The following is a 13439-nucleotide window of genomic DNA, read 5'->3' as shown; positions in this document are numbered from 1 at the left end:
TACTGATCAGGACATCCCAAATAGTGTCATCTGTATTACTGCAGCACGATTGCTTCGATTACAAGCCTGTATAGCCCCATAAACTGAGGCTATAGTCCTCACCGCAGCAGCGCCAGTATGACTTCAGCCTCCACCCTTTGCTGCATGTCACCCCGTCTCTCTCTCTATTGACAAACTATCCAGTAACGGCACAAAAGGCCAAAGAACACGACTTGAAATTGCCAGTTCATCAGTGTTAACAAATAAAACAGTTAGTTTAGGATTTTACATCACCTCTCAGCCAGGGGGAATCCCCACACAGCTGAGAAGTGCATTTCAGTCAGCAAAAGACTCCACAGTATATGCGCTATATGATCATTTTATGACATGTCGTCAGAGTCAAAGCAGATATGTAAAAAGCCAGAGTCCAAAGCAGAAACCGTATGAAGAGAGAACACGCAGGATTTGCATGTTCCACTTCTTAGCTGAGGTTGTTTTCTTGAGAGAAAAAAAACATTTATGTGCCCTTAAAGAAAAGGATTCTGGGAAACGCTCTTATTTACTTCCTTATTTTCATACTTTGTCTTGAGCGCTGAGTGGCGATCGAGACTTTCGTCACGTCTATTTGGCGAATATGGATCAAGGGGATCAGATTGGCATGAGGCCTGTAAGTCTAAGTCTTTACACCGAAATAAAATGACCAACACAACATTTCTTCAACTCAGAAAATAAACTTGAGCCTTTCCTTACTGGCAGCAGTTGCAGAATATAAGAGATCAGTTCAACTTCCGTGATTTGCAAGTTGTTCCAAATTTTTACAGTTCATAAAGTTTCACGTGCGTCTGCTGAAGTTAATACTTAACAGAGACGACAGAAACCGAGAAACAAACTAAATGCACAGCCCCAGAAAGAGACTCACTCATTATTTTGCCATTTCTCTTCCAAACAAAACAAAAACAAATACCGGCAGATACGAGTCAATATTTGTATTCCTATCAATTGAGACTTGGGTCAACAGTGATACGGCGGGATCACAGACAGAAATCCACCTTTGTTTTAACTCCCCTATGTTTAACTTCCTCATATCAGTTCACTTAGGGGTCAGGGATTTTTTTTTTTTCAGCACGTTATTCAACTAAACTGAACAAACAAAATACCAGAGGGCAACATGAATAGCTCCTTGTTGTCTGGCTCTCGAATGAGATATTTACAGAAATGTCACTGAAACACATAGATAGAAAAATAGAAACTTTTTATTTAATCACCATCAACAAAGTAAATACACTGAATTAAACATGTCAATCTGAATAATTCAACATAAAAAATATATATATATATATATATTCTTTCTAGCAAAATGAGTGCATGCTGGATGGGTCACTTGAAGCGGATGATCTCCTGCGTGGCCAGTCTGATGAGCTGGTTGAAGTCAAACTGGATGTACTTCCTCCAGTAACGTCGGTCTCTGCCGTAAGTTTGAGCCGGATAACAGGGACTGCCTGAAACACAGATTCAGGTTTAGTTTATGCGACTCTTCGATTGACGATAAAAGCACTAAAAACGCAGAGATCGTTTGACAGGACATCAACACATTGTATAAATCTAAAATAGATATAACGGTCAGCTCATGTGGAAGCTACATCTGACACAACTTTAAGAAATCCTTATCCTATCATTATTCACAGTTAACATCAAGGCAGATCTGAAGAGATTTGCGCGGCCCTGCTTCACCTAACATATCTTTCAAAACAAACACAAACATACAGAATGTATTTAGGGATTTCAATACACAATTATGAGACTGTTTGATGATGTGTTATAGATAATTTATACTTATATAGGGATTAGATTATCAATGTCCCTTCAATTAGATTCCCACCTCGGTAAAACTAAACGCTGACAAGCTCAGGTTTCCTAACTTGGATCTCTAACGACCTCTAGAGGTGTAAAGGTTCAGTCCTTTTATTTGGTGTCGCTGAATCAGACTGTCTGACTTTGCAGTTCAAGTTCTACACAAGCAAACTAAAGCCATTAAGATTAAAAAGTGAAGGTAGAATGGTTTCAACAGAGTTTTACAGCTACATCATGAGGTCTACATGCTGCTTGAAAGAACAAAATCTGCAGACTGCAGCTGAGACCGTACGTACGTAAAGTTAAACACAAACTAATTAGAAAAGGCAGAAGGCAAAATACTATTTACACCTAGTGATTGCATTAGATCACAATATATTTTCTCTGTGCACGTACATTACACTGAGCATGCTCAGATGCGTCTGTCCTCACCTATGCCGTGCAAGATTCGAGCAACGGCTCTTCCAGAAAACCTCTCATCGCTTCGGTTGGCAAGAAAACTTCTGATGTCGGCTCTGATCTGGTTCTCCCAGTCCAGGATCTATCGCGCGCACACATACAGAATGTAAGCCAAACGTTCACAGACGTCAGTTCAACTACTGAACATGTTTAGTTTTCACCTTATATTTGTCCAGCTCGTCCAGGTCCACGGGTTTGAGCGTGTGGTCTCTGTCTCGCCTCTTGTCAAAGTACTCGGAGAGGAGGTTTTTCAGCTGCAAACTGCGACTCTCGTCCAAGTCGTCCACGCAGGACGACACGCTATGGAAGGCAACACTGGAACACAATGTACGCACAAAGTGAAACACATTGGTACAGACTGATGACAAGCGTGCAGAGAGAAAGAGGATACATATTGAATAATAATTCAAATTTAAATTTTACAACAAACTGTTCAACCAACTAAAAATTTAAAAACCCTTCACTATAACAGAACATACTGTACATACACAATGATTATGAACTCAAATCTACATTTAATTAAAGGTGATGGGTGAATAACTGAAGCGTCAAACTGTTTCAACTTGAACAAATTGTGACGTGATGAGTCCAAGACCTGTGTGGTGTTTGCCAGATCTATCAAGATAATAAAAATTAGAAAAGGCAAAACCCTAAAAAGTAAAACACTGCCTGAGTTAGCTCCCACAATCTATCTTTAAACAATCCAAAACAGGAATCGGAGATTAACTGTGTGATATATATTTGACTGGAGGATGGACTGTACCTCTTGAAGGCTTTAAAAGAGGATGTCAGCTGGTAAAGCTGTGTCCTCTCTTGGTCCTGCACACGATTATGAAGGAACTGACAAACTCTGTCCATCTCCTCGTCGCTCAGGTCGCCGAAGGAACGGAAGTAGAAAGACGGGGAGGAGAATTCAACGAGAATGCCGCTACGTCCGCCGGCTGGAACACAAATAATCACGGCTAACTGCTTCGGTAGTCTGACAGCAAATAAAGGCCGTCAGCTGAATCTAAAATGAGGATTGTTCAGTGTCTAAAACCCACCAGGACCCAGCATTTATCAGACTTTAAGATGAAGTTTAGAGGAGAAATAGCTTTGATTAGTAACTGAAATTTCCTCTTTGTCATTTGTATGCACATACAACTGTAAAATGGCGGTTTTTAATGTTGTTGTGATAAATCTACCACCTGAGATAAAAGATATTTAAAGCCAATGGTAAAAGTAAAAATAAAACTCCATAGTTCACAAACAAACCTCTCTCAGTGCTCCACTGCAGCTGTCTGAGTCCTCTCTTCACGAGAGGAAGCTGCCATCCCATAGTGTCCGCCACCTCGACAACATCAAACTCCACCTGATCACACGTCTCCACCCGCTCACCGGCCATCCGCCTCCTGGCCAACACCACAGCAATCGGAGGACAACTGTAGGTATTAAAAAATAAATAATTAATTAATTAAAGAAACAGCAGTTCAATAGTCCCAATTAACTGCATTGTCTCATAACAAACCAGAAATGGTTTTACACGTCTCAAATGACAAAGAACATTGCTCTGTTTTTACTACTAAGATCCCCTCTCCCTCCCTCTCCTCCATTATCTCGGACAGAAACAAACATTTCCTACATTTTAGTGATTTTCCGGAGCTGTCTTGGTCCATCATAGCAGCTGACTTTACACACAGACATGGTCGGGTGGAGAAGCTCCACAAAGCGCTGGGGATGCAGCTCCAGATAGCAGAGCAGTGTTTCCACACCTAGAAAAAAAAAAAAAAAAAACAAGATACAGATATAACAGGCTTTGACATTTGTAAAGTTGAACTGCCTGCAACTTGTTTGCTGGTTTTTATTGTGTCTCCACTTTCTGAGATTCACTCAAACTCTGCGTTTACTTCTCGCTTGTGTTGTGTTTCTCCTTTAACTTGAATTTACTGTAAAGCTACAGTACGTTTCCTCGTCACAAACCTGACTGGACTGATATCTCTAGATACAATTTGTCTTGCTTTGTCAAAATGATTTAAAGATCTATGTTACATGTAATATGCTACACATTTATTGTCGTTTCCACTCACCTTCCTCTGTGATGTCCAGAGCCTCCACGGTCTGTTGGATGGGGATCGCTCTCTCGTGCGTGTGACACACTCGCTCTTTGGGCCAATCACTGTTCTCCACTTCCTGGTCCCTCTGCCAATCAGCTCCCTTGTCTTTAACCGTCTGGTCTTCTGCCTTCTCCTTCTCCTCTTCCTTTTCCTTTTTCTTTCCTTCATCCATGTCTTCTTGTATTGGTAGCTCAGCTGAATCTGACATCTCCTTGGAGTAAAAAACAAAGTCTTGTCACATACATTTGTCAAAAAAATGTTAACCGCATACTACTTATAAACATTTTGTTTATGTTCTAATTTGCTTCAATATCTTTTCTTCCATTTACCTGTGCAGCAGCAGCTTCTGATTTGTCTGTAAGTACACCTTCTTGCTGAGAAGCAGGGTCTTGATCGTAGACATCCATCACATCCAACAGCTCTGAGTCTTCAACATCCTACACACACACACAGACACAAATACAAGGTTTAGTTTGAGCACAATGAGCCTGAACCTCCTCCACCAACCACGGCATCTGGATGAAGCAGGAGTTACCTTGATGAGCTCCTGTTGTTTCTGGTGTATCTGTTTACACTTGCATGCTGGGAAGACTTTCTGGACCAGTCTCTTTACCGTGTAGTAGTCCACGGTGTCTGCATAGATATGGCGACGGAGCTCGTGGAGGTCGCAGCCCTACAAACAAACACGGAACATACAATATGAGTATAACTGTACCAATACAAACACCAGCAGACCGACTGCAGCTCTGAAACAAAATGCTTAAAGGTCACTTTTCTGGCTTCCTAAATGGACAATTTAAAGGTAGATTTATGCTTCTGAGTTGCATCTGAACTGTAGCTTTGTACCGTACACCGTAGCTTATCCTATATCCAGAAATATAACTACACGTCACAGGAACCCCAGACTACAACAACCGTGATTGATCCAAAATGCATTTCCTCATTCACATTCACCACCTACTCAGATTTCTCCTGTGTTGTAGGGTAGTATAAGTAGCTGTTGTTCAAAATGTACTAGCTTTAATTTCAACATGAGCCGCTCAGCTACAAACGGCATAGATTATGGAATTACGCAGAGAATCTCAACACAGCCAGCTAGCATATTAGCGCCGTTGCAAGCACGCAATGTTTGTAACGGCGTAGCTTAGGTCTCACCTCTGGGTCCAGAAAGAGGTGACAGTGAGCCGGTTCTCCATCTCTCCCTGCCCTCCCAATTTCCTGAACATAGCTCTCAAAGCTCTGAAAAAAATAAAATAAAAACATAAAAGAGTTCTCATAACACAGTGAAAAGGAGAAAACAGACAGAGAAAGTAAGTGACCAAGGACATACATATTCAGTTGTCAGTTCATTAGGTACACTAGCGAAAACTAAAGAGGTGCTGCACTAAATCGTAGCTTCATGAAGGCTATGGTATTCAGAATTTGTTTCAAATAACTAAGAGAGTTGTTGATTTTCCTTTTGGAGGCTGTTTCAACATGAACTGAACATTACAACCTGTATGTAGAGTCAGTGTCACATTAGAATGTCTTTTGTTTCACTAATGTACCTAATATTTTGTCATATGAATGTAAATCATGTTAAAGATCATATGATCTGTTTATTTCCATATTTACAGGTAGAAATAGTTGTTTTAATAGGGCTCCAGTTTAATATGTTAAGTAAATTCATAATTTAGAGCACAGGCAGATGAGTCAGGTGATTAATATACAAAGACAAAATATTTCATTGTGCGTTTAAGTTCAGTATGAAGAGACACTTCGTATGAAAAAGCTGACCACTGCCCACCTTGGGCATGTTGTAGTGGATGATACCCCGGACGTCAGATTTATCCAGGCCCATGCCGAAGGCCACAGTGGCCACCACGATTCTGAGCTCCCCGCACATGAAGTTGTTCTGGACGCGTCGACGCTCCGACCCCGACAGGCCAGCGTGATAAGACTCGGCCTGCCATTTCAGCGGTTTGCGAATCTTCTTCCGAGCTGAATATGTAGAAAGACACAATTTTGTGAACGACTGCAGGCAAAAAAAATCTCAGTGTCATCTAAAAAGTGAATCAAAAAGCCGAAGTGTCCCCACACTAACCCAGTTCTTTCTTCCTCTGTCCTGCAGGGTTGTTTTGTGCCTGGCTGTTGCCGCTGATGTGCTTGTTTTCTTTCAACAGCACGCCCTGCAGACAGGTCCTGAGCAATGCTGCCACGCGGGCCGTCTCCTCTCTTCTGGTGCAGTAGACAATAATGGAGTCCAGACAACCAAAACGATCACCTTTCAGCAAGGAGACTAAAGCCTTAAAATATGAAGACGGGACAGGAGAGACACAGAGGGAAAGTAAGACAACTGTAAACACCACTAAGTTAAAGTAAGGGAAAGACTCTTAAACAAGGACAAATAATACGATTTCTGGTCTGCATTGTGTGTTAATCACGGACCTGATCCTTCTCTCGATCCATGGACACGGACAGATTCAGGTTTGGAGGCACCGCTGCAGATCTGACAGCGATGCCGTCTTCGTCGTGGATGTTCAGATGATGGGCGATGTCCAGAGCAGTGGACAGCGTGGCTGTAGCCGTGAGTCCTAGCAGGCACTGGACTCCCAGGCGCTCACGTAGCACCTGATAAAACAAAGATGGTATGAAATGCTTTTCTGTGAAACTTGCGAGACTGTGTATTTTCTCTGCTGAAAACAGTGACACTTGTAACGCTATAATCAAGAAAAACATCAATGCTCAGGAAAACCTTCAAACTCATCTTTGGAACCAAAGTTTACTCATGGAAACCATCACTGAAATCCATTACTGCAGTTTAGTTTGTACTTTAGACTATTTTTTGTATTTCTTTCCAAACTATATTAATGTTAATTGTTGGTTTGGCACTTCTGTAATGCTCAAATTGACAAGTCAAACACAGACGGGCCTATACACTGTCATTTTCCCACCTTGCAGAGTCTTAGGTAGCAGGGTCTGAAGTTGTGTGACCACTCCGAGACACAGTGGGCTTCGTCTATGCATGCAAAGGCCACAGGAGGAAGCTCCTGAGCAGAGGGCAGACACCCTGAACCCGAACCTCCTCCTCCAACCAGGGCCTCTGGAGAGAGCAGCAGCAAACACACCTGGCCTGACTTCACCTGAGGAGAGAGAGGGAGGAGAGCAAATGGTCTGGGCTGAATATAAGTGCTTTACTGTACTTTGAAGTAATTGTATGTACATTTTCACACATCTGAAGGTTCTTAGACTAGCTGTAGAGATACTCGACGGAGGCATCCATAAATCCATAAGCAAGATAGGCAGAGAATATCAAACCTGCAGGGATGAGCTTTTATTCTGGATTTAAAATTTGGTGTTGGGATGTACTGATACAACTTCTTTTCTTTGCTTAAACCTGCCCACACCAATTATTTTCTCACATCTGAAATTTGTTTACATCAAAAAGGACTGCTGGGACACCAAAGCTTATTGTGACTGAATGACTGCAACCGATCGAAGATGCACAGATTGTAATAATTCTACTAACAAGATGATAAAACGTAGTTACCTTTTCTATGGCTGCTTCTCTCTGTTTCATCGTCATGTTGGAGTGGATGCAGGCAGCTTTCAGAGTGGCTGGCAGGCCAGACAGCTACACACACACGAGACATTCACAAAATAATGCGTCAACTGCATCATCTGAGAAAGTATATTTGCTCTTTGTCCACCAACAGTCACTAGAATCACAGTGTCTACCTGGTCATCCATTAGAGAAACTAGAGGGGAAATGACCAAAGTGATGCATTTGGACCGCTGAGCGTACAGGTAAGCTGGGAGCTGATAGCACAACGATTTGCCCATCCCAGTCGACAACACAACAAGAGTGGAGAGACCTAAAGATAGAGACAAATATGTTTTTCACACATTGCAGATTGGCAGATGTGCGCAGGCGAATGAGCTTATGTGTGTTTACTCTACAAACCTGAGAGGATCCTCATGATGGCTTCCTCCTGTCCAGGTCTAAATGACTGATAGCCAAGGTTTTTCAGAGCTGCATGGACTTCACCAGGTGTTTCTGAACACACACAAAAAACATTAACTCAGTTTCTAGTCTACTTCTGTTTACAGATTTCAGGACAAAGAGTCAGTTTGCAGCATTTACCCTGGACCTTCCCATCGTCACTAAGATGATAAAGTGGCTCCATGGGTGGCGGAGGAGGAGGACGTTCGTAGTCGGGACGGATGACATTCAGCAGCACCTCATCTTTCTGGCTGCTGTCCACCTCCTTTTCCTGCTCTTCTCTGATACTGGGAGAAGCCGCTGGACACGCCAGGATTAAAACACATAAAACAAAGCAACAACAAGTAGTTGAAAGTGTATAAGACAGGTGGACAGCTCAATAGGTGTACCTAGTGTCTGAGGTTGCAGCGTTCCCGTCGCCCTAGCAACATCCTCCAGGGTGGGCAGCTCGAAAGGCTCCTCTTCGACGGGCGTGTCCTCAGGAGCAGGAGGCGGAGGAGCTACACAACAGAGATCAGAACGAAACGACTCAACGCATTTGAAACCGTTTTTGTGCCGGCGAGGCCGGAACTCGAATGAAGCAAATACGTTTGTGCGCGTGTTGCCGCGTCACCTGGTCCCTTGCAGTCAATAGCCCAGTGTCCGGTGCCTCCACACTTGTAGCAGGTGTCGCCCTGCCGGCTGAGGCCCCCTCTGAATCCTCCCCTCCTTCCTCTGCCAAAAAATCCTCCACCTCCTCCAAAGCGCTCTCCTTTCAGCTGGAACTTCTGCATGTACATCTGTAACACACACACACACGAGACATTTATGGCACAGAGGAAGCACAAGAAAAACAAAAGCAAGGCATTTTTGTTACGGGATGCTTGTATAACATCTCAGGAATAAAGATATTCAAAGACGTCCCTTTTACTCCAACAGCTTTTGTGAGATTTTGAATATTTTACAATTTTATAATAACTCTTTCTACCACTTTCGCCCACAGGAGCACACTATAAGCAAGCTGGCAAGAGGCTGGATAAAATAACAACTTCTAAAAGCCATCATTGTGTTGGACTAATCGTGCATGCACACACTGACAAACACCAATTAGAAATAAAGTACCTGTTTGCGTAGAGCCATCCCTCTTAAAGCGTATCCTTTGACGTGAGATTTCTTTTTCAGATTTATCTTCACAAAGTTACCCTCTGCACCTTTCATTACTCTGCAAAAATTAGAAAACATCACTCAGGGTACAAACGAAGTTTTCTTTCAATGCCATTTAACAACTCAAGGACGTATTTGGTCTTACCTGGCTCTGGCCGACTGGGTGCGATACATTTTGTTAGGTACAAATTCTCCATCTAGATCTCCGAACAAGTTCTCTTGGGGCACCTTGACGTAAATAATACAATATCAGATAATCATCACTTAAAAGCACTGGCACAAAAAAAAAAACACATATTATGATATTAATTAATTTCCTTACTTTTTTTGGTGCACTGGCTTCTTTCTCCTCTTCGCCCTCTCCATCTTCTCCTCCTTTTTTCTTGCTTCTCTTTTTCTTCCCTCCATTAGCAGGGCTGGGGTTAACTTCAGAGCTCTCCTCTTTCTTTTTAGCGTTCCTCCGCTTCTTTTTCACCCCTCCTTCTTCTGCAGCATCGTCCGCCACATCATCTCCCTCTCTCTGCCTCTTCCTCCTGCTCTTCTTTGTACCTTTGGATTTGGGACTGACCTTGCTGTCGTTTTCTTGTGTTGCATCAGTCCTCTTTTCGACTTCCTCACCTTTCTTCCTTTTCTCTTTTCCTACCCTTCCTCCTTTGCCTTTTCCAGTGAGTTGTTGAGCAGATTTGGGCGTATCATCGGTGATTACTGTGTCACTCATGATTATTTCATTTCCCCCAAAGTCAAGCGATTCTTTTCTTTCACTCTCTACGTCCATTTCTTCTTTTTCTGCTCTTTCAACTTTTTTCATTTTCCCTTCTATTTCTTGACCATTTTCTCTTTCTCCTCTTTTCTCCACACTAATCTCCTGGTTACCTGATACTGGCTTCTCCTTGTTGCCTGATACTGGCTTCTCCTCAGCTTCCATCTCTCCAAACACCTGACATCTCTCTAGCCACTTCCTGTCAAGAAAATTCAGCCTGCTGGCAGGTGACGGCTTTCCTCCCAAGCCTTTGCCTACAATTCCTCCTCTGAAACCTCCAATAAAATGTGGGCTCCCCTTAACGTCAACTGCAGTTCCAGCGCCTGCAGAATCAGCACCTCGAGTTTCTAATATTTCATCGTTTTCTTTTTTGTCTCCAAAAGCTCCTTTTGAAGTCCCTATAGTGCGTGGAGGAGATAAACTTGACAAAAGGCCAGGGGTTGTGACTGGAGAAGGAGGCACAGTGGATGCACTAAACCGTGAGTGACTGTCTTTACTAATAAAAACATCACCATTACTACTGCTGCTGTTGCAACTACTAGCAGCATCTGCAGGTTCATCATTTGAAAGTCTGACAGGTTCAAATGGTTTAAACGGCTCTTCAGACTCCACTGGTTGGACAGTCTTTGCAGACAAGGACCCCAGACATGGTTTAGTTCTTCTGTAGCAACGACAAAAATTGAAAGTCACAAAGTCAATCAGTTGAAGGAAAAACTAAGCAATATTAGGTACTTAAATATGCAAAATCTAAAATAGTGCCTGAAAAATCAGTGTGATTCAGATTCAGTACATGACACTGAAAAATTGCCATTTAGATGAAAGTACTTTCCTCTTTTTAATTACCTTGGAGAAAAGGGGCTGAATTCAAGGACAGCGGCTGGGGACTTGAAACCGGGGCTTTTTATTGGCGTAGCTTGTCCATCTTTTAAGGAGTTTAGAGGTAGTCGACCAGGAAGGTACGATTTCTTCAATGAGACGGGTCTCTCCTACAATAACGAAGGTAAAATCGTAAAATAAATATAACCAATAAACGACTGCTAACGTGATCAGATTGTCGTGTCATCTTGGCAGGACGTAGGCAAATGTACTTTCTTCACCTTACTGAGTGAAGCCAGGTTGCTTTTAAGCTTTATTCCATAATACTGGGAAGAAGCCTTCAGATTGTCCTTGTCCTGGGATGTCAGTCTGGGAGAAGCCACCGGTAACGCACTGCGATTTAAGTGGGCACCCCAACAGTCTGAGTCCTAGATCAACCCAGAAAAAAAAAGGAAATAAATGAATGAACTGATAAAAGAAGGGTGGTTGATCAAAGGAGTATCGGAGAAGTAATAGAAAGAAACTGAAGAGGACTTCTTAATAGTGTCTGAAATTTATTATTCAGAGAGATTAGACAGAAATTAGTTCTGAAAATAAGACATTAGTTGTTTAAATCCAGCACAAGTGTGACTGCAAAACTTGTCTGGGGACCCCCAGGCAATGTGCTAATTTTTCTATGACATTATAAGTCTTCTCTAAGGGGCCCCCACCTGACAGGTACAGGCAATCCTGATAGATGAATGCTGATTGTCTAGCCTTAACTATGGAGACATTTGAATAAAACAACTTCCTCCAGCATCACATTATTAAATACTTTCTTTCTTTGACAATAACTTGAGACACAGCCACCACTCAACATGTTAGCAAGGAGGCTAATAAAACGTGGATAAGTTAATAGTTAAAGTATTAATACTTAATAATTTGTCAACTTGTGAAATGTCACTGAAACACACAGGATATCTGTCATTTCTTTAGTTTTACCTGTCGTTTTATAGCACACAAGAGGGGGAAATAAACTCATTTGGACTTCTGTAATGTTACTTAACTAACTCTAGACTCACTACTGGATGTACAGTATACACAAACCATCATTCACAAGTAAACATCCATCAGTACCTTCTGAGCTGAAGCTTGAGGATGACCACTGTCTGCCTCACTGCTGCTGTTCTCTTTGGCTTGTTTCAAACTGCGGTACTCTTTATACAGCTCTGCAAAGTAAATACACAAATTGATTATTTAAGCAGCAGTTGTAAATACATCAGTCTAGCTGTCTATCACTTCATAGTTAATACTCACTCCTGGTGTCTTCTGGAGCCTGATCAATGTCCTCCTGAAAATCGAAGAGGTTTGAGAAAGTCAACTTTAACGAAAAGGGCAAACTGACATGTGGGTGAACAGAATACAAAACACAAACTATCTTGTCACTGTTGTTTATTTGCTGCTAGCTAGCAAGCTACGTAATAACATATGAAGTCACCTTGTTGGGTTTCCTCTGGTGCTGTTTGACAAATCCCTGCTCCCAGGTTTTCAGCTGAAGTTTCACCTCGTTGTAGCGGTCCATGTCAGCAGATATGACTTTATAATAACTTAACGATTACAATTTAAATGACTTTAATTAGCTCACATTATGAACGCGACGTTATTGCAAACTGTCTCGCTGTGTTTTGTTTACGATTTTTCCCGCGCCGGAAGTGACGGCGGCTGTTTTCTTCTTCGTCGCTTTTGGAACTTTATAGCGGGTCGCACGATAGCGCCAAGTTGCCAAGTTCGTTCGTGTATCCCTCAAATTCAGTTAGAAGAAGAAACTTTTACACTCTTTATACAGACTTACGTAAAATAGTGAGAAGTATTTATAATAGTGACAATTTAAATTTAACAGCTAATTAGTTAATATGTTGGCTCAACAAAATGGCATTTATTTGAAACGTTTAACAGTAAACTGAACTGAACACGTTAATATCAAGTCTAGTCTACTGTATATTAAAATCTGAGTTTTTTAATTAAATTACATTCTCATTACATAGACTGTGGGTTTAATTTATAGTACATGCTATTGGTGCGTCTACTACTTGGTGCATTGCCGCCACCTACTGGACAATATGTGGAATAGATTGATATTGAATATAATTTAAATTTGATACAAACCATGTCTGGTACTTCTATTTTACCCTCCATGTATACTGTGCATTACTTTTATTTACATTGTTATGTAAACTGGAATTATGAGACACGATGATGATTCAGAAGAGTATTTTTCTCACTATAAACACTGGAATGTTAAATATAAAGTGTATAAGTGAAAAGGGCATTAATAGTGTGCTAGTCTACTTTGATGCAGCTCTGATGATATGAGGAC

General features: G+C 41.7%; 1 protein-coding gene across 2 annotated transcripts; it reads right to left on the bottom strand.

Annotated features, from left to right (window-relative positions):
• Window positions 1-1260: 1260 nt before the first annotated feature.
• On the bottom strand, window positions 1261-12856 carry recql4 (RecQ helicase-like 4). Of its 2 annotated transcripts, none has more exons than XM_084563855.1 (28): window positions 12561-12856; window positions 12380-12413; window positions 12200-12291; window positions 11365-11511; window positions 11111-11253; window positions 9830-10928; window positions 9653-9735; window positions 9466-9565; window positions 8978-9143; window positions 8754-8864; window positions 8506-8664; window positions 8326-8418; window positions 8100-8236; window positions 7912-7995; window positions 7316-7504; window positions 6810-6992; window positions 6466-6667; window positions 6169-6362; window positions 5538-5621; window positions 4918-5055; window positions 4712-4819; window positions 4356-4593; window positions 3911-4040; window positions 3544-3710; window positions 3053-3230; window positions 2451-2604; window positions 2263-2371; window positions 1261-1478 (listed from the first exon to the last, which is right to left on the bottom strand). In XM_084563855.1, the coding sequence occupies exons 1-28, from the start codon at window positions 12642-12644 to the stop codon at window positions 1357-1359; spliced, it is 4728 nt and encodes a 1575-aa protein (XP_084419981.1). In that variant the 5' UTR covers window positions 12645-12856; the 3' UTR covers window positions 1261-1356. The 2 variants fall into 2 exon arrangements, with proteins under 2 accessions (XP_084419981.1, XP_084419982.1); XM_084563856.1 differs by having other exon boundaries at window positions 4356-4590.
• Window positions 12857-13439: the final 583 nt, after the last annotated feature.

Source organism: Chelon labrosus (genome assembly GCF_963514085.1).
Source record: "Chelon labrosus genome assembly, chromosome: 16".
NCBI classification, from domain to species: Eukaryota; Metazoa; Chordata; class Actinopteri; order Mugiliformes; family Mugilidae; genus Chelon; species Chelon labrosus.
The sequence above is the reverse complement of the archived record's forward strand: the minus strand, read 5'-3'. Positions and strand labels throughout refer to the sequence as shown.